The sequence below is a fragment of the Apus apus genome, chromosome 16 (assembly GCF_020740795.1).
Source record: "Apus apus isolate bApuApu2 chromosome 16, bApuApu2.pri.cur, whole genome shotgun sequence".
Classification (NCBI taxonomy): Eukaryota; Metazoa; Chordata; class Aves; order Apodiformes; family Apodidae; genus Apus; species Apus apus.
In genome coordinates this window covers 1591716-1619194 of record NC_067297.1, presented here as the reverse complement: position 1 = coordinate 1619194, position 27479 = coordinate 1591716, and the positions used below count along the sequence as shown (strand labels likewise).

General features: G+C 40.8%; 1 protein-coding gene across 14 annotated transcripts in view; it reads left to right on the top strand.

Annotated features, from left to right (window-relative positions):
* MTMR3 (myotubularin related protein 3) overlaps positions 1-27479 on the top strand; it is a 79609-nt gene that overhangs the window by 6634 nt on the left and 45496 nt on the right. For 5 of the 14 annotated variants that reach the window (XM_051633963.1, XM_051633962.1, XM_051633961.1 and 2 more), the window contains 3 exons: positions 6131-6183; positions 24711-24787; positions 25535-25613. The exons of 1 other annotated variant lie outside the window; for it this stretch is intronic. In XM_051633963.1, coding sequence (XP_051489923.1) covers positions 25551-25613 — 63 coding nt within the window. In that variant the 5' untranslated portion in view covers positions 6131-6183; positions 24711-24787; positions 25535-25550. 8 more of the 14 variants (XM_051633960.1, XM_051633954.1, XM_051633959.1 and 5 more) reach the window with 7 other exon arrangements.

The window sequence follows — 27479 nt, the reverse complement described above, 5'->3', positions numbered from 1 at the left end:
TGTTGCCTTTGCAGTCTCCCCAGCTCACCCCTGTGAGCAGCCTTTTATCTAGAGGTGATCTGGATCACAAGCCTTCCTAGACCTGTCAGTATGACTCCTCAGTTTCTATGTGGCTTGACCGCTCTGTGCTAGTAGGATTGTTTTGGGTTTTTTTGAGGGAGGGGTGTTCTGTACAGCTGGTAGGAGGATTTCAGAAGTAGATGGAAAATGAGATCTTTCCTTGAGTCTGTCATGTAGAGTTTAGGATCTCTTAGGTCAAGGGTAGGCTCCTAGAATTCTGATTTCAGTTATTTAGTTGCTAGAAATTGTGGATTAAAATACTGAGGAGTTGTGGGTGAAACTGAAGGGTGAATTTAAGAAATGGTAATAATGAGCACCCAAAGAGATTAGGAACAGTTTATTTGCACCTCCTGTAACACTGGAGTCTTAACTGCCTTTAACATCTCACAGTAAATGTGCCATTGGGTAAGATGACTTCTGGTCCTTCTCAAACGCAGCCTCAGGTGTGTTGTATAGAAGATGTTAGAGTCACCCAGACTACTGGTGTAGTATTAAGCTCTGTCATATCACTCATGCTACCACTATGTGCTTTCAAAATGAGCTGAAGTCCTAAGCTGCTTATGGAAGTGGTTGGAGCTAGGTTTCGAGTTGGTGCATTTCTCTGGAATTTCCTATCTGGTAGTTAGGAGGAGGGGACCAGCAGCCTGACTCTCCTTGTTTGCTCTGCCAGTAGATCAGGAAAGGGAGCAGGCTGGTTGCTGGGCTGTCTGATTTCATCGCTTGTAGCTGTAATTGACCTAAATGTGTACCTGTGAAAGCTTTACTTATTGCATGGTTATCTGTAAACTGGTGATTGCTATCATTGAAACTTCAACCTGAGATAAAATGAGGTGCTGTGAAGTTGTGCTCTTTGTAATTATACTGCTTGTTGCATCCTTGATAGGGTTTTTGCCTTGAGACCTTTTCAGACCTAGTTCTGAATTTGTTGCAGCTGAAAGCTGTCTTCAGCTTTACTTGCCTCCAGCCTTCAGTGTCTTCAACTTTCAAGACTACTATTATCAAAGCTGACTTTTACTGTTCTGTGGGTTCTCTGTGCATTCAGGCTTTTAAAATACTTGTTTATCTTCTGACAAAAAACAAATGAGCCAAAATAAAAGACTGAGAATAAAACTCACCTGCTGTATCGCAGGGCAGCTTTCCTTGAAATTAATGTGAGGACACTGCCATTCTGCAGACAGAATTTGCCACCATGGTGTGACTAGAGTAGAAGCACCTTTTCTTTGTGTGAGCTGGTAGCTTTGATTTTATTTTTTTGCATTTAAGTTTTCCTTCCTTCCTTTTTTCACTTCTGAGAGCTAGTGTAGTGTAGGTGTTGAACTTTTGACCCAAGAAACCTGACTAAAATGTCTAAGCAGATTGTATTTCTAGGTTATTTTGGTTATTTTCCTTTAAAAAATGGAAGCTGCAAGCAGGTGAAGTGCACTTAATGTAAACTTTCAAATTATTGCATCTGCCTGCAGACCTTTTACTTCCACTGAGCATTTTTTTTTCAAGCTTTTAATGACTAATCCTTATCAAACAAGTGTTCATCTTCACAATTAAGTGTTCTTGTTGTTAATTGTATGATGACTGGTGGGCATACTAGTCATGAGTACACTTGAGAATTCAGATTCTTAATTTTCTCTCACTGCTGGTAACAGGAATTTGCTGTGAACGGGGCATTATATTCTGGTTGGATACCCGTTGTAATTAAATTACCATCTTTGTCTATGTTCAGTGAACCTTTCTTTGAGTAACTTCCAAAAGAATGCACCTTTTTGCACTTTGAGAAAATCTGAGCTCTCTGAGGAAAAAGGAGGAAGATAGGACAAGGTAAATATTTTGAGGTCTGTTAGGCTTTCCTTGTAGGTTTGGCTAATGGATTATGGTCAAGCCATAGTTGTTTTCTAATGCAGAATACAATAGCTTGCTTGTTTTCTTTTACTTTGGACTGGAATCTCTTAATCCCTTCAGACTCAAGCGTGAGTATCACATGATTTGGAGGTGTTTGGTTAGTGTACTTCACTGCTGCAGAGCATCCCTGTACATAACAGATGAGTAAATTGGGACTGCAGGGAGAAGCCACATGGAAATTTTCAGTTCTGGAGATCCATGGCTAAGTGTTTCATATTTTGTTGCTGGGTTGTGTTCTGGCAAGACTAAGGGGAAGCATCTGGTCAGTTAGACTTCTAAGAAAAGCAGGTTTCTGCTCTAAAGCTCCTAGTTCATGGTAAAAAGGGCTACAACTTTAGTATATTGATAGTTATACCAGCATGTTCAGTATAACTACAGATGCTCAATTGAGGTGTTAGGGTATTTGGAAACTTCTTTGCAGAAAAACTGTGGTAGTACAGCTAATCATAGGTCCTTGTAAAATCTGTGGCTGTGGACGTCAGTGGATGTATAGCTGTATAAGTAATACTCGTAATTCCTTGTTAAAATAACATAATATTCATTACCATATAATTTCAGAAAATAGTAGCTTCTTGTATGGCTGCATAATGGTACCAGCATGTCTGGTCACTGTCGTATTGCTTTTCCCCTCTTTTCAGTTCTGCAGGCTTTAGTAGCTGGAACCACAGTGTCTTCCATGTGTCAAACTGGAATTTTAGCTTTTAAATGACAGGATGAATGCTGATATTTGATGAGGACAACTGTGAAATACTGAGCTAGTGAGAGGACTTGACAAGATGAACATTTTGTTGGGATTTTCTAAAATAGAGCAGGATTCCCTGAAGTGCTGAAATATGATCATGAACTGAGGATGGTAAAAAACCTTCCTGTGATTTAGAAGAGGCTCATCTTGACTGTTGGTGCTGCTGTTGCAGGTTTTTGGTACATAAAGCACCAGGTCACTGTTGCTTTGCTTGCAGTAGCTTCAGTAGCTGATTCTAGCAGCAGCTGAGCCTGCTCCTTCTCAAGCTGTTTCATATCAAAAGAAATGCAAGAAGAATTGTGGAGCTGCAGTCCTGGTGGCTCTATACTTACCTCATTACTCCAGGGAAATTATCTTTTGCCTCCCAATTGTCAACTGCTAGGCTGGCTGTAAGAGCTGCATAGCTTTCAGTTGCTTGGTTGTTCTCGTTCCTCTGTGATGTTTTTATCACACAGGCACTGCTTCCTACGAACTCCTGAAAGGCTGGTGGTCACCTAACAGAGGAAGGGTCTAAGAGTGGGAGTTCTTTAGTAACTCACTGAGGAAAAAGCAATGCCAGACCTGCTGTTGTAATCAGCTTGGAGTAGGAAGCAGTCTTGAAACTTGCTTGAAATGATGCTTACCTGGAGGGTGTGGTTGGGTTCATGACTGTCACTGCACTGACTGGTGCCTGAACTGGGTGGGTGTGGTGGCCATGAGGAGGACACAACCTGGGGAGTTGTGGACAAAGTGTTGAAAGGATTTTGTTCGAGTTGACACATGCAAGATTTGGTGTACCAAGGACAATAAGAGTTATTTCTTGCTTTCATTTTTTGAGACTAGTTTTTAACAAGCTGTATAAGGTACAAGTTGAGGTGCTCCCATGCTCTCTGCAGGTCACACCCAGAGAGCAGCCCTATTAAAGTTAATAGTGCATTGCATCATTCCTCAGCCTGCCTGTTCCCATTCAGCACTAAGGCATGGAGACTTTTCCTCTTGCATAAGACAACTTGATTTGTTCTGGCTGGGGAGGAAACAGTTTGGCAACTCACTAAAGTCTTAAGTTGCGTTCTGCTGTGCCATGCATCTTACTTTTCTAAACATTCCTGTTACATTGCTGTTGTCCAGCTTTCTGAACTCCTTTAGCAGACAGGCTGTACAACTTACTGAGACCAGACCACTACTCACACAGATGAGGTGAGTATCTGGCCAGCTCTTGCTGGATGCAGCCCCTTTACTGCTTCTAGAATACTTACTCCTGGACCCAAATTGTTTGGCATTCAAATTAGAGGCCTAGTAGGGCAAAACCTCATATACTTTTTTTTTTTCCTGGTTCCTCCAACAAATTCAGTTTTTAGTCTCATAAACACTTGCTACCATGTGGCAATCCTAGCAGACCAACCAGTCTGCTGGTTAAGAAGGAATTTGTTCTAAAAATATGCTGCAGATTCAGTAACATTTGTTACTAAGCTAAACTGATCTCGCTTACCAAAGGCAAGGAGGATAAGCTAAAACATACCTTGTCAAAAGAAGTTGGTCCTAAGTGATTTGTGTCATGAAAAGGGTAAGAAAGGACTTAGGTTTTTTGTGGGAGAGTTACCATATTAGAAGCAAACAAGTAGACTAGGGAGAATCTAGCTAAATTTACAGTTTAAAGAAAGGCCCAATGTCAGAAAAACTCTCCAAAACCGAATTTATGTGTTTAAACTTCACAATTTTTGTACTGACTCTTGCCAAAGCAATTAAAGAATTCCTAGAGCTCGTTTAAATTTCCAGACTGGGTTTGGAGTGTGGTAGCTGCTTCTGCAGGTGCTGAGAATACTTGAGGCTGTTCAGGTAGGCTGGTGAGGCTCTGTGGGTTTATTGCCTAGAAGATTTTTTTTAAGGAGTCTGAAGATGTTGCTGTGAAGCACATTTATGGTGCAGTTGCAGATGTAGCCAGCTGGGTTTTTTACTGCTTGTAAAAGGTCAGCTTTTGAACTTCATGAACAGTAAACTATAAATCCATGCTGTAGCACCTGTTTTCTAGGACTTTAAGCCTCCTGTTTGACTCTGGAAAACTTAGGAGGAAGAAGAGGGGCCCTGTATGGGTTGGTCTTCTTAAGATCTACTTAACTATCTGTAGCTAACTAAACAACTCGGTGCATCCATCATGTTTGCAAAAGAAAACAACCAGCCCCATGTTTCAATAGTCATTAGTCAGGTTTTGCCTTTGTATTCTCCCCTGGGTGACTTTGTGCTAAGTATTGTTGAAAGATTTAGCAGAGTTTGTACATGTTGAAACATACGATAGATGGAAACTTGTCTCAAGAACCTGCTGCTTGTTGGCTGCCTTCTGAAGACCTGCTTTACCTGTAACCTCTAAAAAATTGTGCCAATGACTTGGTTACCTTGATTTTATTCTTTTTTAAATAACACTTTAACCAGAACTCAGAGTTTAAGCAACGTACTTTAATGTAGTTTCTTGCATATAAGAATGTGGCAGAGAAAGATTTGAATGTGTCTGTGAAGCTGGGAATCTGTAGGTTTTGCTGTGTGACAGCTCAGCCTCTACATGGAATTCAGAGCAGCTTTGCCCTGTTATAAAGAGCTTGTTGCCAGGTGTTGATCTGTTCCTCCAACAAAGGTTTTTGTAACCTTTAAACTCTGTAAGTATAGAATAGGAATTTATCCTGTTAAAACCTGCATTTGTTTTAAGAGTTAGCTCCTGCTTATTCACCTATGTCCTACATCTCTAGATCTCAGTTATTGAAATACCAAGGTGTGTGTCACTCTAAACTTAATGGGTAGGGAAGTTTTTTCCTTTAACAGAAATAAGTAAATATGAGCTTTAGAGAAAAAACAGCTGTGCCTGTCCTGTTACACCTTTTTCATTCATCAGTTTTGTTTATGTACAGTGTTCAACTAAACTAGGAGTTGGTCTGCTGGTGAATTTTTGCATGTGAAACTGGAGATTTGTCCAAGTACTTTGGAGGTGAAGAGCATCTAACTTCAGCTTTAGCTTGGAAGTGATGTATTTTACCTTGTATCTGATGTCAATTTTGCAGACTTTCTTTTGGGGGAGGAATGAGGAAAAGTGCTTACTAATGTTTTATATAAACAAAGTAGGCTGGGTGAATACTGTAACATCTGCTGGGTGTGTGGAATAATGAGGTGCTTGATGCTGAAGTAGGTTGAATGGAAGAGTCTTAAGGTTTTGATTCTGAAATAAAGGAATAAGTCTTCTAATTTGTCTGGTTATGTTTGCTCTACCTTCAAGCCTCAGTGAATTTTCAAAGGGAGAAATAGCAGGATTTTTTTGTGTAAAACTGTAGGTTTGAATAATATCCTGGTTTGGTATTTCAAGGTAGCTTGGTGTAAAAGCCTTCACAGAAGTGTTGCTCATACTGAGCTAGTGGGATGGGAGTTAAGGTAAATTCATAGCAACTCAAATGTGATTATTTCTCTTCCTTCCAGTATTTTAACGCCTTATCACAGATGACACAGCCTTCCTTGAACACAAATCTGAGGTAGGAATCTGCAACTTAACCTTTGTTTTAGTGTTGCCTCAGCCCACTGCATCCTCTGAGTTTAACTTGCAGACTTAGTGCCGTGTTGATCAGTAGATCAGTTCACTGATCTACTCTGGGGGGGAGTATTTTAATGCTTCTAGGCCAAGGTTGCTGCAAGTAAAATATTTATCAAGTGCTTCTGCAGTGCTTTATGTTGCTTCTCTAGGTAAAATGGTCCCTATCCTAAAGAAAGTTGTTGGCTTCCATCAGCCTTCACTACCTAGGGTGCTGCTTGTGTGCTGTAGTCCAGGACAGGTACAGAGGACCAGGGCTGCTCTGTGGGTCATCCAGCTGGAGCTAAGGACAACAGCTGCCTCACAGCTCTGGGGTGTTGGCTGAACCTCTGGTATGGGAAGGCCTAAATACTGAAAGGGTCCCAATTACTACTGATTTCAGATTATGTCTCAAAAATGCAACTCCTGCAACTGTTCTGTAGCTCAGTCAAACTGAATTTGTCACCTGCAGAAGGTACAGCTCTCCAAGGGTTTGCCTCAGCTGCTGTCCGGCACTGGCCTGGAGTGGTATGAGGTTTATGCAGGAAGTGGAAGCAGATGCATTCCTTTTTCTCAGAATTATTTTTAACTGAAACAGTTGAATTGCTGTTTTTTTTGTTTAGTATTTGTGGTAGGATTTGATATGTTACCTCTTAAATGCTCATGTGTTTTCCACTGGTGGTGTGCTTTGTCCTGGTGAGTTACAGAATAGTGGGCTATTGGATTTGTAGTTAAGGCAGCTGTGTGTTGGATTCAGTAGTGAGAATTAGTGCCCTGAAACTTCATACTGGAAAGCAACTCAGGAGCTCTGTTTTGATCATGGAGCTGCAAAAAAGTAATACTTAGCAAGGTCACAAATGTACAAAATACAAACATACATATTTCAGAGCCTGTTCCTAGAGGTAATACAGCCTTCATTAGTGGCTACTCCAGCAGATATTTCTCCTTGCTCTGACAAGACTTAAATTTGTTATTCATGTTGTTTAATACCTGTGCAGTAAGGACCTCTAGCTCTTTCTGGGTTTTATTTTATCTTAACTATAAGCAAAATGATTACGTGTCAGCTTACTGTAATGCTGAAAAGGCATGATTTGCTTCAAACGTACAAGGGAAAGGGAACATATATGCATTGCTGTGTTTGCTCTGGGTTAAGTTATTCAGAGTATTGGCAGATCTCTGCCATGGGATCATGTATCAGTCTGTGAGGTAGAAGCTAGTCCGCTAATACATTTAATCTATTTTTGATTTGTCAAGATCTCAAGGGTAGAAACAAAAAGCACTTTGTCCTGGCTAGTCTCATGAAGACTGACACTTGAATCACTCTTTCTAGTTTTCTGTTCACTTCTTTTCTTAACAGGCTGCTTTTGCTGAGGGAAGCTCATTGTTTTGTGGAAGTCACTGCCACTGTCTAAGTTCACAGGCTTTCATCTATAGCTTGAACCTCTCACATTGGCAATCTCAAGTGAGGTACCAGTTTGAACAGTTGAGAGTTCAGCCTCATCAGTGCAAGTCAGTGAAACTTCTCTGGCAACTGGTAGCCCTTTTGTAAAATAAGGCTGTGCCAGGGCTGAATCTTAGTGCAGCATTCCATTAAACCCTTGGTGCTGAATCTCCTTGCCCTCAATCAAATGACAGGAATGTGTCTGAAAGTACTTTTTGACCGGTGTAGAAGCAGCTCTTAGAGAACCAGTATCTGGGGTTTTGGTGGACTCTCCAGAGAATCACTCATGCTTATTTATGCTTTGTTGCTGAGAGAATCAAAGTCTGACAGAATATCCTGGAAATACTGCATCCAGGTTCTAGTTATTTTTTTATATAATATGATAGACTGTTCTTCATTGCTAATCCCAAGCGTCAGATACAGTAAAATGTCTCTTCACCTTGCTGTGTAATTTTTATATGGACATTTTCTGAAGCTCTAAACAGCAGGGCTTTAAATTTCTGTTGCATATTAGAGCTGAGTGAGAATTTCCCTGACACTTGCAGGCAATCATGAAGCATTCAGTTTATCTTTAAGCAATTGAGCTTGGTTTCCTGCAGATTATTTCATGCTTTTCAGGTCTCTGTTTGCATTTACCTTAGTTAAGCAATAATAATTAACTGAAAGCATTGAACTGATTAAGTTACCATACTGGGAGAACAAACCAAGAACCATAATGCAATAAGCATTACTGCAACTTCCTGGTAATGAAAATTCCAGTTGTGGAATACTTCATCTAATTGTTAAGCTTTGAGAAAACGGTGGTGACAGAACAACTTTCTAACTGACTCTCACTTAGGCAGCTACTTAATTTAATAAAAAGCTTGGGGTGGGCAGGAAGAATTGTACTGGCTTTACAGCTGTTGAGGATAACAGCTGTTTGTTCTGTTAATACAGGGTACATCTGGTAAGCTGCTTGTCCTGCTTTGCAGCTGGACACCAGAGAATGTGGTGTGCACATAGGTTTATTTTAATTACTGGTGCTTCCATGGACAGTCTGGATGACATTGTTTACTTCCTTCTAGTGATTCTGTCTAGATGTATTTAAGCTGGAAGCTGCAGAGTTAAGGACTCTTAGATATTTCTGTCCTGTCCCTCCCACCAAACCACACAGTTGACTCAAGCCTGTGTCTGTCTCCTCAGGTGGGAGTCCATAATAAGAAAGAACTACTCATGAAGGGACAGAACGTGTGCCTTTCTAAAAGGGGACAAGATCTGGCTTTAGGTGAAAAGAGCCTCACTTAAGGGCTCTTGGGAAGTTTTTGTGTACAGCTGATGTAGACCGTGGCACTAAGGATGCTTCCAGTAAAGATTCATCTCTTCTGGCTGCAGATGGCTCTGGCAGTTTTCTTGGCATGGCACCTTGATGACCCATCACTGCTGTAAGCATAGTGCAGATACAGCCCCACAGAAAAGCTCTGAAGAGTTTTGTCTTGTGGAAGGACAGTTCAGACTCAGTGGGGAGTGTAAACATATGATTGAACTTAAAGCATTTACCACTGGGCAAGTCAGGTGCCACAAGTGAGGGCATCAGTGCTACCCATTACCCTATTAAGTTGTGTACCATCTTGTAAATGTGTTTCTTTTCTTCTGCTGTGCTATTGTGCTTACCTTCAGGCACTGATTTCCAGCTCTACTTATAAGTAGATGGACACTAAGTGGGTGAGCACCTCAAGATGTTCTGCTTGGCACTAAGGGCTTGTGTGGAGATGATGCCTTGAAGGCTTGGGCAGTGCCTGCACACAGGTGCCCCACATGTACAGGGAGATGCTGTTTACTGGCAGAGCTGGGTGGCAATGCTGTTCCATACTAGTTCAGAAGCTTCTAGTGTAATAGAAACTTACCCAAATGTAACTTCTGATAACCTATCCTAATAAATTTTCTATTGATTCTACAGATACTGCCATCAGATTGGTATTGTATTTAAATCTAGGTAATTTGAGTGATTATTGAAGAATTTAAGATGAATTCTTATGGAACAATAGTGGTTTTAGAGTCTAGGGTAGCTTAATGTCCATATGGAAGCCAGCTATTTTATTAACAGAGCCATTCTAAATAGACTTCAGCATTGCATTCTTGAGAGAGTAATTGTGATGCCAGGACTTGAAAAGGAATATATCTTATATGTGCACCCTCACGTGAGAATGATAGAAGAGCACATGCTGGGCTTGAAGATAGTGTTTCTTTCAGTGTGATTTGGAGTCTGGAACCATTATCCTTGGCTTGTGATGTGTTGTGCAAACTCAGTGTGTGGCTTTTCAGAAGGGACTGCTTGCTGCAGGTTGTGGGGAAGTCTGACTCCTTCAAAAGGGAGTGCATTTCAGTTTCTGCAGTCCATGTAGGGAACTGCTTGCAAAGCTCACATTGGGCTCTATCAGTGGATATGACACATCAGGAAGATGGTCCTGGTTTTCCATCTGCATGAGATGTCCATCTTCTAGTTTTGGTCTCCCAGACTTTCTGCTTGTTCTTACTTAGTACAGAAGCAAGATAAAAACCTACTTTATTTTTCTTCAGTCAGGTTGTCAGAAGGGAATACCTCGTAAGTAGTGCAAGCTTCTGGCATGGCTTGGTATGAACTGTTCCCATGTCTGCTGCTTGTCCCTGAGCTGGCTCCTGGCTGCATAATTTAAAGGAAGGACACGGGCATTCTGGACAGGAAGGAACACATCTCCCAAGAGTCAAACTATCTGAAGGGCACTACCTAGTAAAGCTGTCCTGATACCAATGAGGGTGGACATTAAAGGTTATGAAATATCTCTCTAAATGTGGTCTTAAACTGGTCTCCTTGGCAGAACTGGGTGGTCTTTTAAGCATACAAGCTCTTCATGCAATCTAAAGCTTGTTTTTTCTTCCACACGAATGTCTTGGTGATCTGAAGGAGGGCTTTGATAGACAGAGAAATTCTTTCTTCCCATTGTCCTCCTCCCTACCTATGCTAGCAGGAGATGGGTGTTTTTTACAGGGGAGTGAGCATGTACTTGAAGTCACAAGGCATTGGGCTCTACAGTGTCCAATTTAATTAAAAGTAGAAGTGAGGTAGCCTTGAGTGCCAGAAGACAGGATTGCCAATGACTGATGAAAGATCTAGACCTTGCTTCAGATTTGCCTTTAAGTGTCTTGGGCTTCTGCTGGAATGCTATAGACAGGCTGGCTTAGGCAGTACCAGGGACAGGTGTTAACTTGGAGTGGGTTGAGACTCTGTAAAGGCAGACGAGTGGTGAGAGGAAAAGGTAAAGAGCTGACATGCTGTTGCAGCATTGACTTCAGACCTGTACAAAGCCTCTGCATTAAATGTATGCTGCAAAAAACCTCCCCCTCCTGTCCTCTGGAAGCAAAATGACAGGCTTTCATTCCTTGCTGCTTTAATTCATCCTGGAGCTGCTCTCAGGAGCTTTGCTTCATGCCCTGGCAGGCTTGCTCGAGCTGTCAGAGCAGTCTGCAAGCCTGTCCCTGGGAGCACCACTGGGGCAGCAGTTGACTGAGCAGTGGAAGCCTGAGTAAGTATCACTGGCTGGTTCTCAAGTCTGACATCACATCCAAGAATTAGATGGCTCTCTTTCATCATGGGGATAATGAAATAATTCCTACTGTGTTATTCATTAACTCACATTTCATTCAGTGGCTCCTAAGAGGATAACGAGTACATTAGAGGTGAACTTGCATCAGACTTCTGACATCCTTTTGATAAGGTAGGTGAGTTAAAGCTAAGGCAGACATGGTTTAAGCAAGGCACTGAGGCAGGTGGCATGTGCTGTATTACATGTACTGACTTGAAAACTAATTTAATGACTTTCTTTAATGGTTTAAAGAGAAGAGCCTGCTTCTAAAATTGAGAAACAACTAGTGCCCAAAGCCAGATGAAGGGGTTCCTCAGTGTGGGGTCTGCACAGAGGTGATGTTCAGCCCAGCATTGCAGGGCTTCAGGGCAGCTGTGGGAGCCTGACAAAACACCTGGGGGACTTGCAACAATAAAAGCATATGGAGGGAAAAGCATCTTGGGGAAGGACAGCTGCTTCTGATTTGTGGGAAAATGTGGTACAATAGCCTGTGAACCTTGCTGGGTTTTTGGTTTTAGCCTTAATGTAGCTTGAGCATGTGTAAAATTGGAATAGCCCCTAAGTGTTAGTGCTGTGCACACTTCCCCCTCATGTATGTGAGTTTGTCAGCTCAAACTGCCATATGCTACTCTGCAAGGAAACTAAATGGGAGAAAGATTACCTAATTTGCTGATGGATTTTCACTGACGTTGTGTTCAAGATAATACAACTGGACAACTCTACCCCTAGCTCTAGGGCTGACCATTTTAAAGGAGGCTATGGGCATTAGGTACATGGACTCATTTTGGCTCTAATGCCTTGGTGGTCTGGGTTCCTTATATATATATGTGTGTGTGTATATGTATATGTGGCTGTGGCTGTTGATCCAGCTTCCCGGCCAAATGAGTACTGCTCTATTCTTTAGGCTTGCCAGGGAGCTCATCTCCCTCCAAAAGAGGTTTATCTGTACTGTGCAATTGAGCCAATAAACTAATATAATCAGATTAAGCTGTTTGTGGGAGGAGTGATGATTGGCTAGTTAAATGCCTAACAAGCTGTCTGATCTTTTGGCTGTTGCAGTGAGTGTACTGGGGTTGGTAGTTCATTCCCACAGGTAATAACAGATGATTTTAAGGAGGGGCGGCAATAGCCTTGGACATGGAAAGAAATCCAGAACATTCATGTGTCCCAGTAAGATCTAAAATTACCTGGTACTTGTAGAAGCATTGGGTAAGGGCATAATTTATTTGGGAAGAGGTTCTAGGGGTGGTCTGGTGAGTCAGGTGGCTGCCATCCTGAAGATGTGTCCCTGCCCTGTTGTGGATTGGGGTGCTGGCTAGTAAGTCACTGGACTCTCCTGTGTGTAGGGTTATGGTTTTGGTGTTAAATACACAACTCCAGGCCTGAGTACTCATCTCTTCAGCTCAGACTCCTAGCTACTGGAGTTGTATTTCCCAGATACGGAACAGTATACTGTAAAAATTGGGAGCATTTGAAGAACTACACATATCTGTTCTGGGTACTGAAACTAGATGATCCTTCTGATGCTCTGAACTCATACTGTGCCTACTTTTTCAACCTTTTAAAAATACATCACACCCACTTAACCATATGGGACTGTGAAAACTGTGGTAAGCACTGTGGGTCTTTAGCAGAAGACATGCTGTAAAATGAGCAGTGTAGAAAAGGTTTACTTGATTCAGAAGCCCACACCAAATACAGGGTTTAATATAAATGAATATAATTAAAAGTTCTGGGTTCAGAGAGTATTAGCTACCTACTTCACTGAGTAAGGGCAGGGATTTATGCGAAGGTAAGGATTGAGAATGGAATTGGGAATAATACATAATTCCACAAGAAGCTGAACTAAAGCTTCACAGGTCATCTTAGTGCTTGTGTTTCCTAAGTTGATTTCCATGGTGCATGTGAGTAGTGAAAATACCTACTGTGTCATTAATACACAGGTCTCAGGCTGTCAGCTTTGCCTCCCTTGTTTGCTTTATTGTGCAACTACCTGTAACAACCTTAACTTCTGGTTCAGAAATCCATCACCAAAGCACGCCTGCCCTGTCAAGGATCTCTTGCCTTGCAGCAGCATTACACAGTGCTCTGACTAGTTGAGCTGTTCTGTGTAAATTAGCAAAATACCAAACCAGGCCATTGTTTCTTACCTGTTCCTGGGAGATCTGTTTCTCAGCACCTGTGGTAATGATAACTAGGAAAAAAAAACAGCTTCAGGTCATGTCAAGGTTGAAATGCAGACTGAACATAAGGCTCAGCTGTAAGTGCTGTTTTATGGATTTCTTGGTTAGTCTGGAAACTGCTACCGTGAGGGAGGACTCAAACCAATTCTGTCTGCTGGACCTGAACTGAGGCAGAAATGTTGGATTTTCAACTCAGGGGTACAGATGTGGTACTTCTAATAAGACATACATACCTTGGATCATTGTACTTCGTTGACAGGTGAATTTAAGCTTGCCAAGTAAGCTTTCCCATATAAAAATTTAATCTTTCATCCAGGAGAGGCATTTAGGCATTTTTTTACATTTAAATCTAGATATGAAAACTGTATGCAAGCTCTTTCAGAAACACCAGACCCAAATACTGAGTTGTTCCTACCGTGAGCTGCTGTTTATCTAAATTGCAAATGCTTTTTCATCTCAGCCCTGGGCATTTGCTTCTAGCTTTGTCTTCACATGTAGACAGTGTTACACCAACTGCATAACCTCTTGAAATAAAGGCTTAAAGTAAGTGAGGCAGACTTCAGTATTTTGGGCATTCTTATCCTTGTTTTCTGTTTTTCACTCAGTGTGGAGGTTTCCTTTGTCTTTGAGGATGTTTCTGAACTTATTTAAGATTCCAACCTTAATATTTGAACCAGTTGTCTAGAAAGAACATGCTTGGAGATACTGAAACCTTGGCTGGATAAGCAACTTTAATTGGAACTCTGTCAAGTAGTGGCTTGTTCTAACTGATGTTCAGGTGTCCCTTTCTACCTGAATTGTTACGATTTTTATTTTTGCACGTGTATCTGTCCTGGTTCTTCATGCTTGCTGTTTGGACTTAAATGGGCCGAAATAACTTCTCTTGTAATTAGTTATTGAATCTCATAACTGTCAAGAGCCCAGAAATCTCTGGTGTGAATGTGAGTCTGTCTTAGAAGGAAAACTTCTGTGAAATTCAGTCCTCCTGGACCTGATGGCAAACTTTACTGCAGGCAGCTTGTATTTTTTATAGTTACAGGAATGAAAGAAGTTCCTGCCCTTTTTTGGTTTGGGCTTTGACCAAGGTTGACACCTCATAACTTTAAGGAGATTCTTGAGTACATAAGGAGACTGAGTTTCAGTGTTGGGTTCATGTGTTGTCAGCAGATTCATCCTGCTTATATGGAACAAGAGGTTGTCAGTTGAGATCTGGGTTGTTTACTATTCAATTTCATCAAAACAAAGCTGTGCATTAGGACCCAAAACTTGAGCACTAAACTTACTTCTTTTGCCTTATTAATGTTGTATCTGCTTTCTTGCCAGAAATTTTCTGATTTACTTTTTGAATCTAAGCAAATGCAACTTCGTCCTCCTAGACCTAAGACAGACACCTCTGAGTTCACATGCAGTAAGTGCAGAGTTGCTTTGACTGCCAAGTCAGTTACCAGAGGGTACCTCAAGTTGAAGGATAAAACCAGACTAATTTGGTTGATCTTAATTTTGACTGTGAAATGCTACTTCTGTGCATTTAATTGAAGCTTGACATCTGCAAGTTACAGGTGAGAGAACTCAAGTGTTACACATCATAGAATCATGGAATCATAAAGGTTGGAAAAGGCCTTCAAGATCAAGTCCAGCTGTCAGCCCTACACCCCTGTGACCACTAAACCATCTCCTGAAGCACCAAATCTACTGATGTGTAACTTGCACTATTTTAAAATCTTTAAACAAACTCCTGGACTAATATGTGCATATTTTCGCACGTCTTCTTAAATACAGCTCAAAGGGGATGTGCAACAACTTTATTGTAAAGGTGGTTACATTTTTTTAATACTTCTTTAAAGGAAAGTTAAGTCTTGCTGCCTGGTAACTATTCAAATGCAAAACAAAATTGAAGTGGATAACTGAAGTTTCCTGCATACCGATGCACAGATTTTCCTTTAAATCTGGGTTTAAATCATATTTAAAATGAGAATTACCTGATGCATCACTAACAGAATTAGCTGTTGAACTGCATGCATTCCACAATGCCTGTGGGAAAGATGTGGATGCAGGGTGTTTAAGTAACTTGAAGAGCCCAAACTTTTTGTTTCTTTATGGTTTATCTCTTAATTACAGCCATGTCTTTTAGTAGTCAACTAGGTTTTGAGTCATACAGAAAAGGAGTAGATGTTCTCTAAAGGATAAAACACATTTGAAATGGCTTGTGTTCTTTATATTATTAGTGTTCTTCCTTCTCAGGTTGTACCTACCAATATGAGTGAGTTTCTCTTGAGAAAATAAGAGGTTGTAAAGTCTAGAAACAAAGGTTGCTGTGCATTAAGTGCTTCTAGTGTTGAATTGTTGTAGGGATGTATTTGTACATACAGACACCTATTATTATCTTGTATTACTGCATTGTCATGTTTTTTTTAAAAAAGGCATTTATTATAAAATAGGATACTAGAGTAATGCCTCTTTTTGGTAAAAACTAATCAGCTCTGCAGAACTCAGTGTGGGTTACTGAAGTGAACAGGTGGGAAATCCAGACTTAAATCTTCACGTTCCCTAGAGGAACTGATTCCTGTTGGTTGAGCTAGCCATTGAAACAGGGAGCTATAGGATTGATTCCTTTTTCCAAATAGGGTAGATAACTGTCTGTACCTTCCTGAGGAGGCTTGAATATTTAGGTCAATAGATTTTTAATTTTAAATATAGGAGGGAGAAGGGGAGAGACTGTCTCTGACTAGTCAATATTAACTTGTTTCTCTAGCAGAGCTGCAGTCTGCAGAACTTAGTTTCAACTCTGACTGAAGCTCAGTGTTTTGGTATACATACCTGCTTTGGAAACAACCACAAAACCTCCTTTGGTGCCTCTGAAATACCTAAACATGTTTAACTTTGGCTTCATGCTGTTTATTTTTCTAGAATAAGCATATTCTGTTAATCCAAGTAAATTTTTTCTTGGCTAATCCAAGTAAATGTTTTCTTGGCTCTGAATGTCTGTGCAACTTTACTGTAAAGTGATGAGTTTGTGGGCTTGAGTATTGGTGTAATATAGAGAGAAGATTTTTAGGGAGTTGTCATGAACCCATCCTCCATGGCTAGTCTGGAAACATGACTTTAGAACTCATAGTTCTTGCCTTGGATGTGTTCAAGATTTGAACAAGATGGTTGCATACTGTGCTGCCTCAGTTTAATAGCTGGAGGGTTGCTGGATTTAAAAATAAGTAAGCTTAAAAAATTTATATAGAGCCAACTGTTTCTAAAACACAACTGCTGTACCTTTAGAGGAATAAATTTTGCTGTTAGAGAAAATTAACTAGTCTATCTGAAGACCTCTGTAGACACCCATAATGGATGTAACTGATCTTCAGAACTAGTTACAGAAATTGAAACGCATTAAGAATTACTTCAAATTTCTTTAGGCAATTGTAAGAGATGTGAGACTACCTACTGTGCCTCGTGCTTCCCACATCAAACAAGGCCATGTACAAATGCTGTGTAAATCCTTGGTGTATAATTAGACTCAATCAAGACTCTTAAAAGAGTCCTACAAACATACGCAGAAAAAGGACACTGAACAGCAGAAACTCTTGCTTGCTTTTTATTTAAGTTGTGGAGTCCCATCTCCAGGTCTTAAGTGCAACTTGCAAATGGAAAGTAGTATTTTGGCAGTCACATTTCCTGCTTCTGAAAGTAACTGACTTTCCATGAATGGAAAAAGAAGGAAATAAACAACTGTCTTAATATTTGGAAGATGTGGAAGTGCTTTAACTAGAGGAGAAGAGCTCTTCTGCTTTTTCTCCCAGCTTTAGTGAATTGAATCAGCTGACCAAAAGATGGACAGGAGGTAGCAGGTTTCTTGGAGGCAGTGTGCTGGTAGCAAAGCCAATTTGTTTGTCCCTTATGATCTAAATATAGGAAGCTTCCTTAATTAGGGAAAGCATCTGAGTTCTGTGTGTGCCTTAATATGTGTAGGGAGCCTAAGTTCTTCCCTGCTGTGCCAAGCTGAAGGGCAGTGCTGGTGTGAGTCTTCCCTCCCTCTGTAAAACCTGGACTAGTAACAGCATTCTGCTGAAAGCTTGGAGAAGTGAAACTGGAAATGGATTTATGCAATAACCTCTTTATCCTAGTCTGGAAGGGGTTAGCTGTTCAAATGTAGGGAGGAGGCTGTACCCTAGGCAATCATGTCTGGCTTTAAACTGTCTAATTAGGAGCTAGCAGAATATTCCTTCTACTCAAGCTGCTAGTGCTTCCCTGCCCCGCCTTGCTGGTTGTTTTATCATGCTCAAGCAGACATGGTTTTATCTTGTAATAATTTGACTTTTGCCTTACAGTATTTTCACATATTAAGTAGCTGGTTGAATAGTGGGTTCTGTTGGTCTCTTGGCAGTCTTGTGGATGATGCCCAAACAAGTATTTGGGCTGCTCTCTAGAAAACAGCTGTATATGATCCTAGAAATGTGTGCCTGATCCTTGATAAACTCCTAAAATGTGAAATTTAGGTGGTCAGCTCATGAAAAGGGTCTCTTGTGATTGAGTAAAGCTGGCTCTCTACCTAGGTCAGCTCCCTGAATATCACTGCTTGATTCAATTATATTACTAGGATTGTTTTGCATGTACTAATAAGGAAATACCTCAACTCAACGCTTGTATTAACTTACTGTTTTACAGTGTAAATAAGCAGTACTACTAATGCTGTGATCAAACCTACTGATCCCTTGCCATGCTCGGTTGGAAGAGACTAGTGCTTCGTTCCTGAGTTCACAGATGCTGGAGAAGTATCATTTTTATACCTAAAGACAGCTGGAGTTCCTGCTGTACAGGACAGTTGTCTGCTTACTAGCTCTAGTGCAAATCAGGGCTTTTTGGGTGTAATTGATACTTGAACTGTAAACTCTGCCATTTAAACTGACCCCACCTAATGCTTTGAGAAATAAATTTGGAGTTTGGGATGAGCAAGTTAATTGGCTAATAATGTAAAGACAATGTCGCTTCTGCAGGTGTTGAAAGGGTTCTTAAACTGCCTCAAGTTCTGTAAATGCTGAATGTCATGTGATTGCTTTCAGACAGTGCTTTTTATCAGCACCTGCTCTGGAAGCAAACAACCTCTACAGCAGTGTGGAGTAGTAGTGCTAGAACCTTCTGAATTAGCTTTGTCTTGCATCTAGGCAATGAGTTATGAGGGGTCTGAAATGTTTGAGGTGGTGTAAGGTAAGAGGGGGCATGTTGTTGGGGAGCAGTGTGGGACCAGTACCCTTTCTGATGGCCCACCATGAGAAGGGATATGTGAACATAGTCTTTTTTCAAAAGCAAAGCCACCTTATATAAGTTTGTAAAAAAAAAAAACTATTTGGAGAGTGTCACGACTTTACCAAGTGCTAGTGTTTAGGTCACTTGAAGTAATTAACTTCCACATGTGTGTAAGTCTCTGAACATTGAGCCTCTGAGATCTTCCTCCATGAAGACAGTGAAGGTGGATATGCATCTTACCCAAATGACTTCCATGACAGAACAGGTTTTTTCAATGCAATTTAATTATTAATGAATTAAAATGTGAGTAGTCCATAATTGCATTGTGCAAGGTGTGCAGTAAAAGTGATGTCTAATTATAGGCCTTGATAACAGAAACCAGAGTTCAGTGTCCTGCCTGTTCCTGGCTCTGTGATCCATGCTGCTGCTAGCAGCCTCTGTGGGGAGCTGAGGTTCCTGTTACTGACGCTTTAGAATAACTTAACCTACTTAATGCTTTGGGAAATACATGTTTATTCATAGCAGGTACTTACTATTTCAAGAAAGTTGTCTTATCACAAAAGCATTGATTGGTGTTTTGTTAAAGAGGTTTTAAAAGCCAAGGTATGGTGAAAATGAGGTCAGCTTAAACATTTTGGGGCTAATAGCTGCAACTGTTTGTACAGTGCCCTAAAGGAGTGCAGTGGAGAAAAAAAGTCTCATGGGAGTGTAACTTGAAACTTCAAAGGAGTTTTCAAATCAAATTTGCTTCTTGGTTCTTCCTATTTTCAAAACTCTTTAATTATTTGGAGATCACTTTAGTGTTGCACTGTCTGCCCATACAGTGCAACATGTGGGGAGCTTGGTTGGGTGTAGTGTGATCCACTCTCCTAGAACAGCTGCCCCTGTCTAGTACTTACCCAGTTAACAGAAAGCACTGACTAAAAGCAAAAATTTTCCCAAAGAGGGAAGGGGGGATGGATAGGTGTTTTGGGAAGATGAGTAAAGCCTTTGAGACCTTGATTAACAGCCTCTTCTCCCTTTTTGTTGCTTTTCCTCTAGAGGGAAGAAGCAGAGGAGAGAGTATGACTCATGGCAAATAGGCCGTGTGGACCTGAGTGAGAAAAGAGGAAGGATGAGGAGCAAATGATTCCCTTCTAACCCTGTTCTGCCATTTCAAATGGAAACTTCTGTCTGGTCTCAGTCTTGCTCATTTGCTTTTTCTCTTTCATAGCTTCGATCTAATATTGCCCTCCTTTTCATGGCTCTTTGGTTGACTTTGGCATGCCATCCCCAGGAACTTGGTCACCTTCCTAGCTTTAACCCCCTCAAGTGGGTTAAAGAAACCCACCAAGTTTCCAGCAGCTCAGGCCCTGGTAAACGTTCTGTGCCCAGGTTTCAGGTATGACTGCTAGATTCACATCTCTCTGTGGTTGAGACCAGTCTGTGTTAGCCCTTCTTGGTGTTGTTACTTCTGTCATGCACATAAAATTGAGGAATACAGAACAATTGAAATAAAAGGAAAATGAGAGAATGGGTTGAGTTTTCGACTTCCAGTGATTCAGCAGAAGATCTGAAGAGTAAATTGTCTCTTGGTTTATATATGAGCAGTTGCAACATTTGGATCTCAGGATTTTATCCAAATGAAAAAGGAATTAGAAGAAAACCTGAAATCTTAAAAGAAAATTATGTTTTTATTCAGATTTTGGTTTCAAGCTGGCTGTGGTCTCTTGCCCTGGGTTGTTTCAAGATCAGTGAAGGAGATAGAATCTTTTATTCAGAAATACTTCTCTAAAAAAACTTATCTACTGGAATAATTAATACTGTAATCCCACCTAAATTCCCACTGCTTTTTGTTCTTTACATCAATTAGGGGAAAACAGACCTTTCTTAATGCGAGATCAGATTTCACATTGCTACTGTTAGCTCTTAGGTAGCTGCAGTCTCAGCAGGGCTTTTACCACCTTGCCTGCTTCATTCCTCCATCATTTCAATCTTTGTTTACTGTTGGAGATGTTTTGTTTGAACTGAGCTGTTGCTTCTGCATTTAATTTTCGAAGGCTATAAGGGAAGTGATCTTTTTAAACTAGTGTGCAGAGATAATCAGCTTAATCAAACTGCTTTAAAAACAGATTAAAGCCTCTTCACAGTGGGAAGATGAAGGAGACTAATAAGCCTACCTCTGGAGGGCTCCCCAGGAAACTGAATTGCCTGCCATTAATGTGTGAGTCATGCAATGACAGATGTTGACAAAACTTTTTTCGATGCTTTGGACTCGGAATTAATTTTATTCTCTGCTCACTCTGTCGTGCATTTGAGTATTGATGTGTGCTTCACATTCATCTGCTTCCCACCTGGAAATTATGTAGCGTAGTGTGGGGAAGTGTGTGAGAGAAGACGCAGGGCAATGTAAATAAGAAAATACCTGATTGAAGATTAACATTCCTTCTGTGTGTGAGACCTGGCTCCTCCAGCCTGGGGAGCAGCCACGGGCAGGATGGCAGCCCCTGTGCTCTCATCTTCTCTGCGGGTTGCAGCTCAGCCACAAGCTCACCACAGCACCCCAGGTGGTGGGTAGCTGATAACAGCACTCTACTCCTCGGCAAGCTAAAATCCACCAGGAAAAACAAAAAGGAAAGAGGAGGAGAACAATCTCTAGCCAACATGTGAGCTAAGGCTGAGCAGCAAGCGGCCACACAAAAAGGTGACAAAATGGTAAGTGTGGGACAACATGGTGCAAGAGGAGGTTCAGTCACTGCAGAGCTTGGCTGTGTGGGAACAGTGAGGTTGGAGAGTTAGAAGTGTAAACAAAATTGGAGAACTCTTCAGAAGCCACACTTGCATAACATCAGGGTTGTGACATGGTGTGGCATAACCCTTTGCAGAAATGTGGCCTTTCAGCAAATGGAGGGAAAAATACACCTTTCTGATAGTTACCAGAAGAAAGGTTGGTTTGGTTTGTCTACATCTTTGTGAGGATAGCTTCATCTGTGGCTAGAGAAATTTGGATTTGTTTTTTTTTTCTAAAGCTATTCTTTCCTTTGGTCATTCCATTTTATGCTTACCAAGTCCTTCCTCTTCTGTTCTTGCTGGACACAGCCTTCCAGGTAAAGAACTGAAGTGACAGCTTTTGCATCTCCTAATTAAACTGACATGCTTATTAAAAATTCTTAAGAGTGTTTTCCATAGCTATTTGCCTGTGTTTCATTTAAATAAATGTAAAAAAACATTGTTACAAACTCCTGGTGTCATTTAGGTTAGAGGCGGTGGAGTCCAACCTCTGCTCCGAGTAGGGCCAACTTTCCTGTTGGATTGGGTTGTTCAAGGGTTGGCCAGCTTTGAAATATCTCCAGGGATGGAGGTTCTACAACTTGGAAACCTGTTGCAGTGCTTGACTGTTATTCTGAATTTTCCTTAGTTATATTATTACTTGAGTTTCACTATTACAGTGATAGATACATCATCCTACTTCTCTGCTTCTTCATAAAAACTTCAAAGAAAAAAAACAACAATGGAGGCAAGGTTTGTGTGCTACTGTTCACCTGCTGCCCAGGTTCCCAAAGTAGTCAACAGAGAAGGATCTGAAGAAGATGCTTCAAAGCAAAAACTTAGTTGAGTGTTCATGTTTGCATCACCTTGGGTACTGGCGCTCTAGGGCAGAATGACTTCTTCCACATTTAAAATTGGCCAATATTAATGTCCTTTGGCACCTGTACTTAAATAAAAAAATCTAAAGCAGGCCACCTGTGAGGAGGTGAAAGCCTAGTGAGAGAGATGGTGCAAAGCCAATTCCTTCACTAGACACATTGGACTTTGCAGGAGTTACTGAGATGGTCCTGTTTCCTTTTCCATCCTCTACTTTCCTCAAGGTGCCGAATCTGTTCTGGTGGCTCAAACAGAAGAGCTGACACAAAGGAGGTGGTGGGACACATGGAGGAGGAGGCTGCACCCCACTGCTCAGAGACAGCAAGCTCAAGTGTGCTTGGCTGCAGTAAACAGTTCTACACCTGTGTTTGGGTTGCTCCTTCCTTGAGTCCTGAGTGTTTTTGAGATGGCAGTAGGACACAACCATCTTTCTTCTTACAGTCAGCTTTTTTTTTTTTTTTTGGCACAAGCTGTTGCCGTAGGAAGTGATAACATTTGAGGTGCTTATCTGTGCCCAGCAGCCTTGCAGGAGGAATGCTGATGAGCACCTCCTCCAGTGTTTGCTGAACACTGGCAGGAAGAAACTGGAATTACTAATGCTTTTATTGGAACATTTTTCTACTGTTTTTAAGCTTCTCTACAAAACTTTGGAGATTCGGTGGCTTCTTCCAAACCTCCTTAAATTCAGTAAAAAGATTTTGTGAAGGCTTTTTTTTTTTTTTTTTGGACCTCAACCACACAAAATGTTTACCTCCTGCTACCCTAAATGTGTAGATTGTATTTTGAAAAGCAAAAATGTGGCCAGAAAGCTGTCCTTCTAGTGTTGTGTAGTCTGCCTTCATAGCTGCTTTTTGTTTGTTTAATAAGCTTGCAAAGTATTCCAGTCAAAGGTGACTTTGTCCAACCAAGCAGCTGTGAAGTTGTACTTGTTGCATGATCAATGTGGTATCTGAAAGTAAAACTGTCCTTTCTGCTTCGGGTGCTGTATTTAATTATCAACCCATAAAGCTACTGGAATTGGCATTTCGTGGTTGAGGGAGATTTTTACAAAGCTGACCTCTGTTGCAAGTAACTAAATGTTGCTTTTTAGAACCTGTTTTATAAAATGGCAAGTGGTGATTAGCTGAGGTTTCTCTTAGAGCATCCTTATGGCACAGGCTTTTAAAATAATAGCTGAATGTAGATGTGTGAGATTCCCCTGAAGTGTGTCCACTGTGGGAAGTGTTAGAATTTCTTTTCCTTGATCCATCTAGGTTTGTACTTTTTAAACTATTTCTTTCTATTACATCTATTACAGTCCTAAAATTATATATGAAATTTTTTTTGTACTGAGGTTTTTTTAAAATTATTTTTCTTCTGTCATAAGCCATAAACTAAAGGACACAATAAACACAAAATAGAGACTTTCTTTTTTTTAGTGCCCCAGAATGTGAAAATCATCACTAGTTGTGGCACATCAGAGCACAAGCAAACTATTTCTAGCAGCAGGATTATGTGTTTATAGAAGTCAGACTTTCCAAGCACATACACATGCTGTTGGGATGGCTTCCAAGTTATTGTGAAGAGCAAATCTTCTGGTACTCTGGATACAAGGGAGTGGTATTCCATCAGTTTGGCTGCTTACGTGCTTTAGGAATGGTTGGGTTTAGTCTGGAACTTTTAATTTTAGGGTTTGAGTATTTTAGTAGAGAACTGTGTGTCCCTGCAGTTATTCCCAAGGTTGTGGATCCCTGCTGAAGTGCCTACAGAGGCAGGAACCAATCAGGTATTTTCTCCATAGGTTTTTTTTTTGACAAATATGTATTTGTGACACAATACTTACGTTTGTTTTTTAGGAAACCACAGTTTGTGCAGCACTTGAAAAGCCAAAAAGATAGGGTTTCGGAGGAGTGGTATCCCATGGGCATTGCTGTTCCCCTTGGCTTTTTGGAAGCTTTGACCAGAAGTACTATGGCCATGAGCACTCCTTGAGGCCCTCACCTGCTTTCTTGAAGGGAAATAAGCTAATCTTTGTGTAAAATGAAAAAACACTTCTGGATCAGTACAAAACCAGTTGGATCTTCTGTGAAAGAGCTCTTCTGTAGCTTGTATTGCTGAGTAATAATTGTCCCACTTCTGCGTGCCAAAGAAGTTTTTAAAAAGTTGCTTTGTGGCAATTTCTGAACTTTTCCTTACCAGAAAAGAGGCCTGAACCAGCAGACTTTATCTGTCAGAATCCAAGGGTTGAATTCCCTCTTCAGGCATAGTAAGATCCTGGTTGTTACAGCTTACGTAGCACTTAGTTTTTACTTTGTCTCTTTAATTAAGACCTATGTAACAGTTTGTTTTCTGGTCTAAGTTGCTAGCTGGTTAAGAATTTATATTTTTCAAAGGAAGGTTCATGTTTTAAAGTATTGTCTTTTTATTGCAGTTGCTAATGTGAGGTATTGGAAGAGAATTGTTTGACACTTTCAGGAACAGAGGACTTTTATTCTGTCTCATTCTTTGGTAAGCTATTTGTATTATTTGGGTAAGATGAGCTCCCTGTGACAGTGGATTCTGTGGTTCTCAATGATTTCTCAAATAAAACGTTTTATAAGATGTTAGAAATCAGTATTTTACTGAGTTGGAATTTGCAACCTTTAAAAAAAGATTTATTTGTATGAAATCTTCAAGCATGATTCTTTGTCCTACTCCTATTCCTGAGCAATGTGCAAATGTCTGCATTGTTGGTGACTTCCCCGGTAAATACTTTGGAAAGCTGTTCAATTACTTCTGCAAGCAGTGCCAGAGAAGAGGGGAAGCCTTGTTGTCAGGGACTGAAACGTGGGAAACCAAGTGTTTATCCTCAGCTCAGAATAATTTCCTTCCACCTGCAGAAGAGGAAGGAGTATTTTCAGTTTGTAGCAGAAGCAGCTTTTGCTGAAGGTAGATCACGTTCTTCAGTATTTAGTTCTCAAATTTTCTTATGCTTCTTTGGGAAAACCTTTGGATTCCTGTCTAAAACTTAACAGGGAACTGTGACACAGCATGTAAATAGCTGTGTTTTGAGTTTGAGGGTCAAATCAATTTGATTTTGTTACTAAAACAAATGGAATTCAGGATCCAGACAGGGAAGGCAGGGAACAAAGCCAAATGCTTGGGTACTTTCTTTTTCCTCCTCAATTTTTAAGTTTTTCTTGCAATTAAGTCCAACTGCATTTAAATATATGTGAATTTAAATGATCCTTTATTTATATAATCTCTTTCGTTTAGAATCACTGGCAAACAGATGGTTATTGCTAGTCTTAATTATGTACATAATTTAGACCAGAAGGCACATCTGAAACAAAAGGTAATTAAGATGTTCCCATACTGACTGAACAAGAGTCTGAGGTTGCAACCTTTACTAATCATTTATCCATTCAAGCAGAACATAAGGATGAAGTACCTTAACAAGACTAACCTCTTTTTGCTGTAATATAATATGTGTTAAAGTACAGTTGAAAGGGCAGCACAGTAAAGTGATAACATTCTGATAACATAACCTTTTTTGGCCTCAGTCCTGACCAAAAAAAGATACTATTTCTAACAATAAAAACAGGTTCCACTACAGGATGTGTAAGCTCTCTACTATTTATATGTCATCCTATTTATAACTTGGACCCTGAATTTGAAGGTGCTTTTTATGAAGATGTTTCCTTGGTCAGTTACTATCTAAGCTGCATTTGAACATTTCAGTTTCACTTCTGGGAAATGGTATTTTACTGTCATAGAAGAGCTGATTATTTGCCAACTGCAGTTAAACAGGAGAAGAATTCTGATTCCATTCTGCAGCTAATAAGAAAAATGAATGGGATGGGTTAACCTGACAGTAGATTTCTTCAGCCAGTTTGTGCTAGTCTCAGTTTGTATCAGGCTGTCCTTCAGAGGAGCAGGGTGTGTGGGTTATGGTGGCTTGTTGGAGCTGGCAGGCTGAAGAGTGTTCTTGTTCTCATGGTGCTCTTGAGGTAAGGGCCTGAAATCCCTTCCTAGGTGTCACACAAGCACTGTGGTCCTTTTCTATTCATGTGACTCACCTGGAAGAGTTTGCTAAATGTACAGATGGAAACAGACTAGAAAGCTTTGGGATAGAAAATTGAAAGTGTGGTTTCAGGTAATTCAGGCAGTGTTGTTGTGGGCTGCTACTCAAAGAGTGCAGTCCTGAAGGGGGGGGCCTGCAGGAGAGCTGGAGAGGGACTGTTGTCAAGGGTGAGTAGTGAGAGGATGAGGAGTAATGGATTAAAACTGACAGAGGGGAGATTTAGGTTGAACATGAGGAAATTCTTTAGGGTGAGGGCGGTGAGACGCTAGAACAGGTTGCCAGAGAAGCTGTGGCTGCCCCATCCCTGGCAGTGTTGAAGGGCAGGTTGGATGGGGCTTGGAGCAACCTGGGCTGGTGGGAGGTGTCCCTGCCCATGCAGGGGGTTGGATCTAGATGATCTTTAAGGTCCTTTCCGACTCAAACCAGTCTGTGATTCAATGAACAGTGTGTGGTCCCTCTCCCAGTGCTGGATTTCCTTTGTGCTCAATCCAGTGATCCTGAAGGAAGTGGGATCAGCTTATTGACATGACAGGAAATGAATTATATCCTTCACTGAAGGAGATGGAGGCTTCTGGAGTTGCAAAGTATTTTTTCTGTTCAGAAGGGCTTACTATTAATGTTTAAAGCTTGGGTCGAGTTGTATGTAAATTCTCTAAGTGCACGAATCTGGAAATGTTTGGTCTTAATGACTTGGACAGTGGCTGGTCTTCCGGAGGAGCAGAATTGGTGCTGGTGAGGAGGTGGCTGGCTGCAGAAGATAATCATGCCAAGAGCCTGCAGAAATGGTGATCAAGATGTCCTCCTCAAAAGTGTTCATTTAAATAAGCCCTTACTCGTAATCCCTCTTCTGGCTGGTAGACCTGAGAGCTGGAGATGCAAGCATATTATTTTAAGGATGGAGAAGGAGGTTTGTGTAAACCTTACACTTTTAAAACCTGTCTTCTCTTGAATCATCAGTCTTCACTACATCAGGAGATACTGCAGGGTTAATCTGTGTCTGTCTTTCCTGAAGGATGAACTGTAAGACAGAGGCTGATTGGATAAACAGGGCTGTTGTTTAGCCAGCCATTATCCAGCCATCACTGGAAATGTGATTGAGCAGGAGGCTCATTTCTTAAATCTTGTAGATCAAGGAGA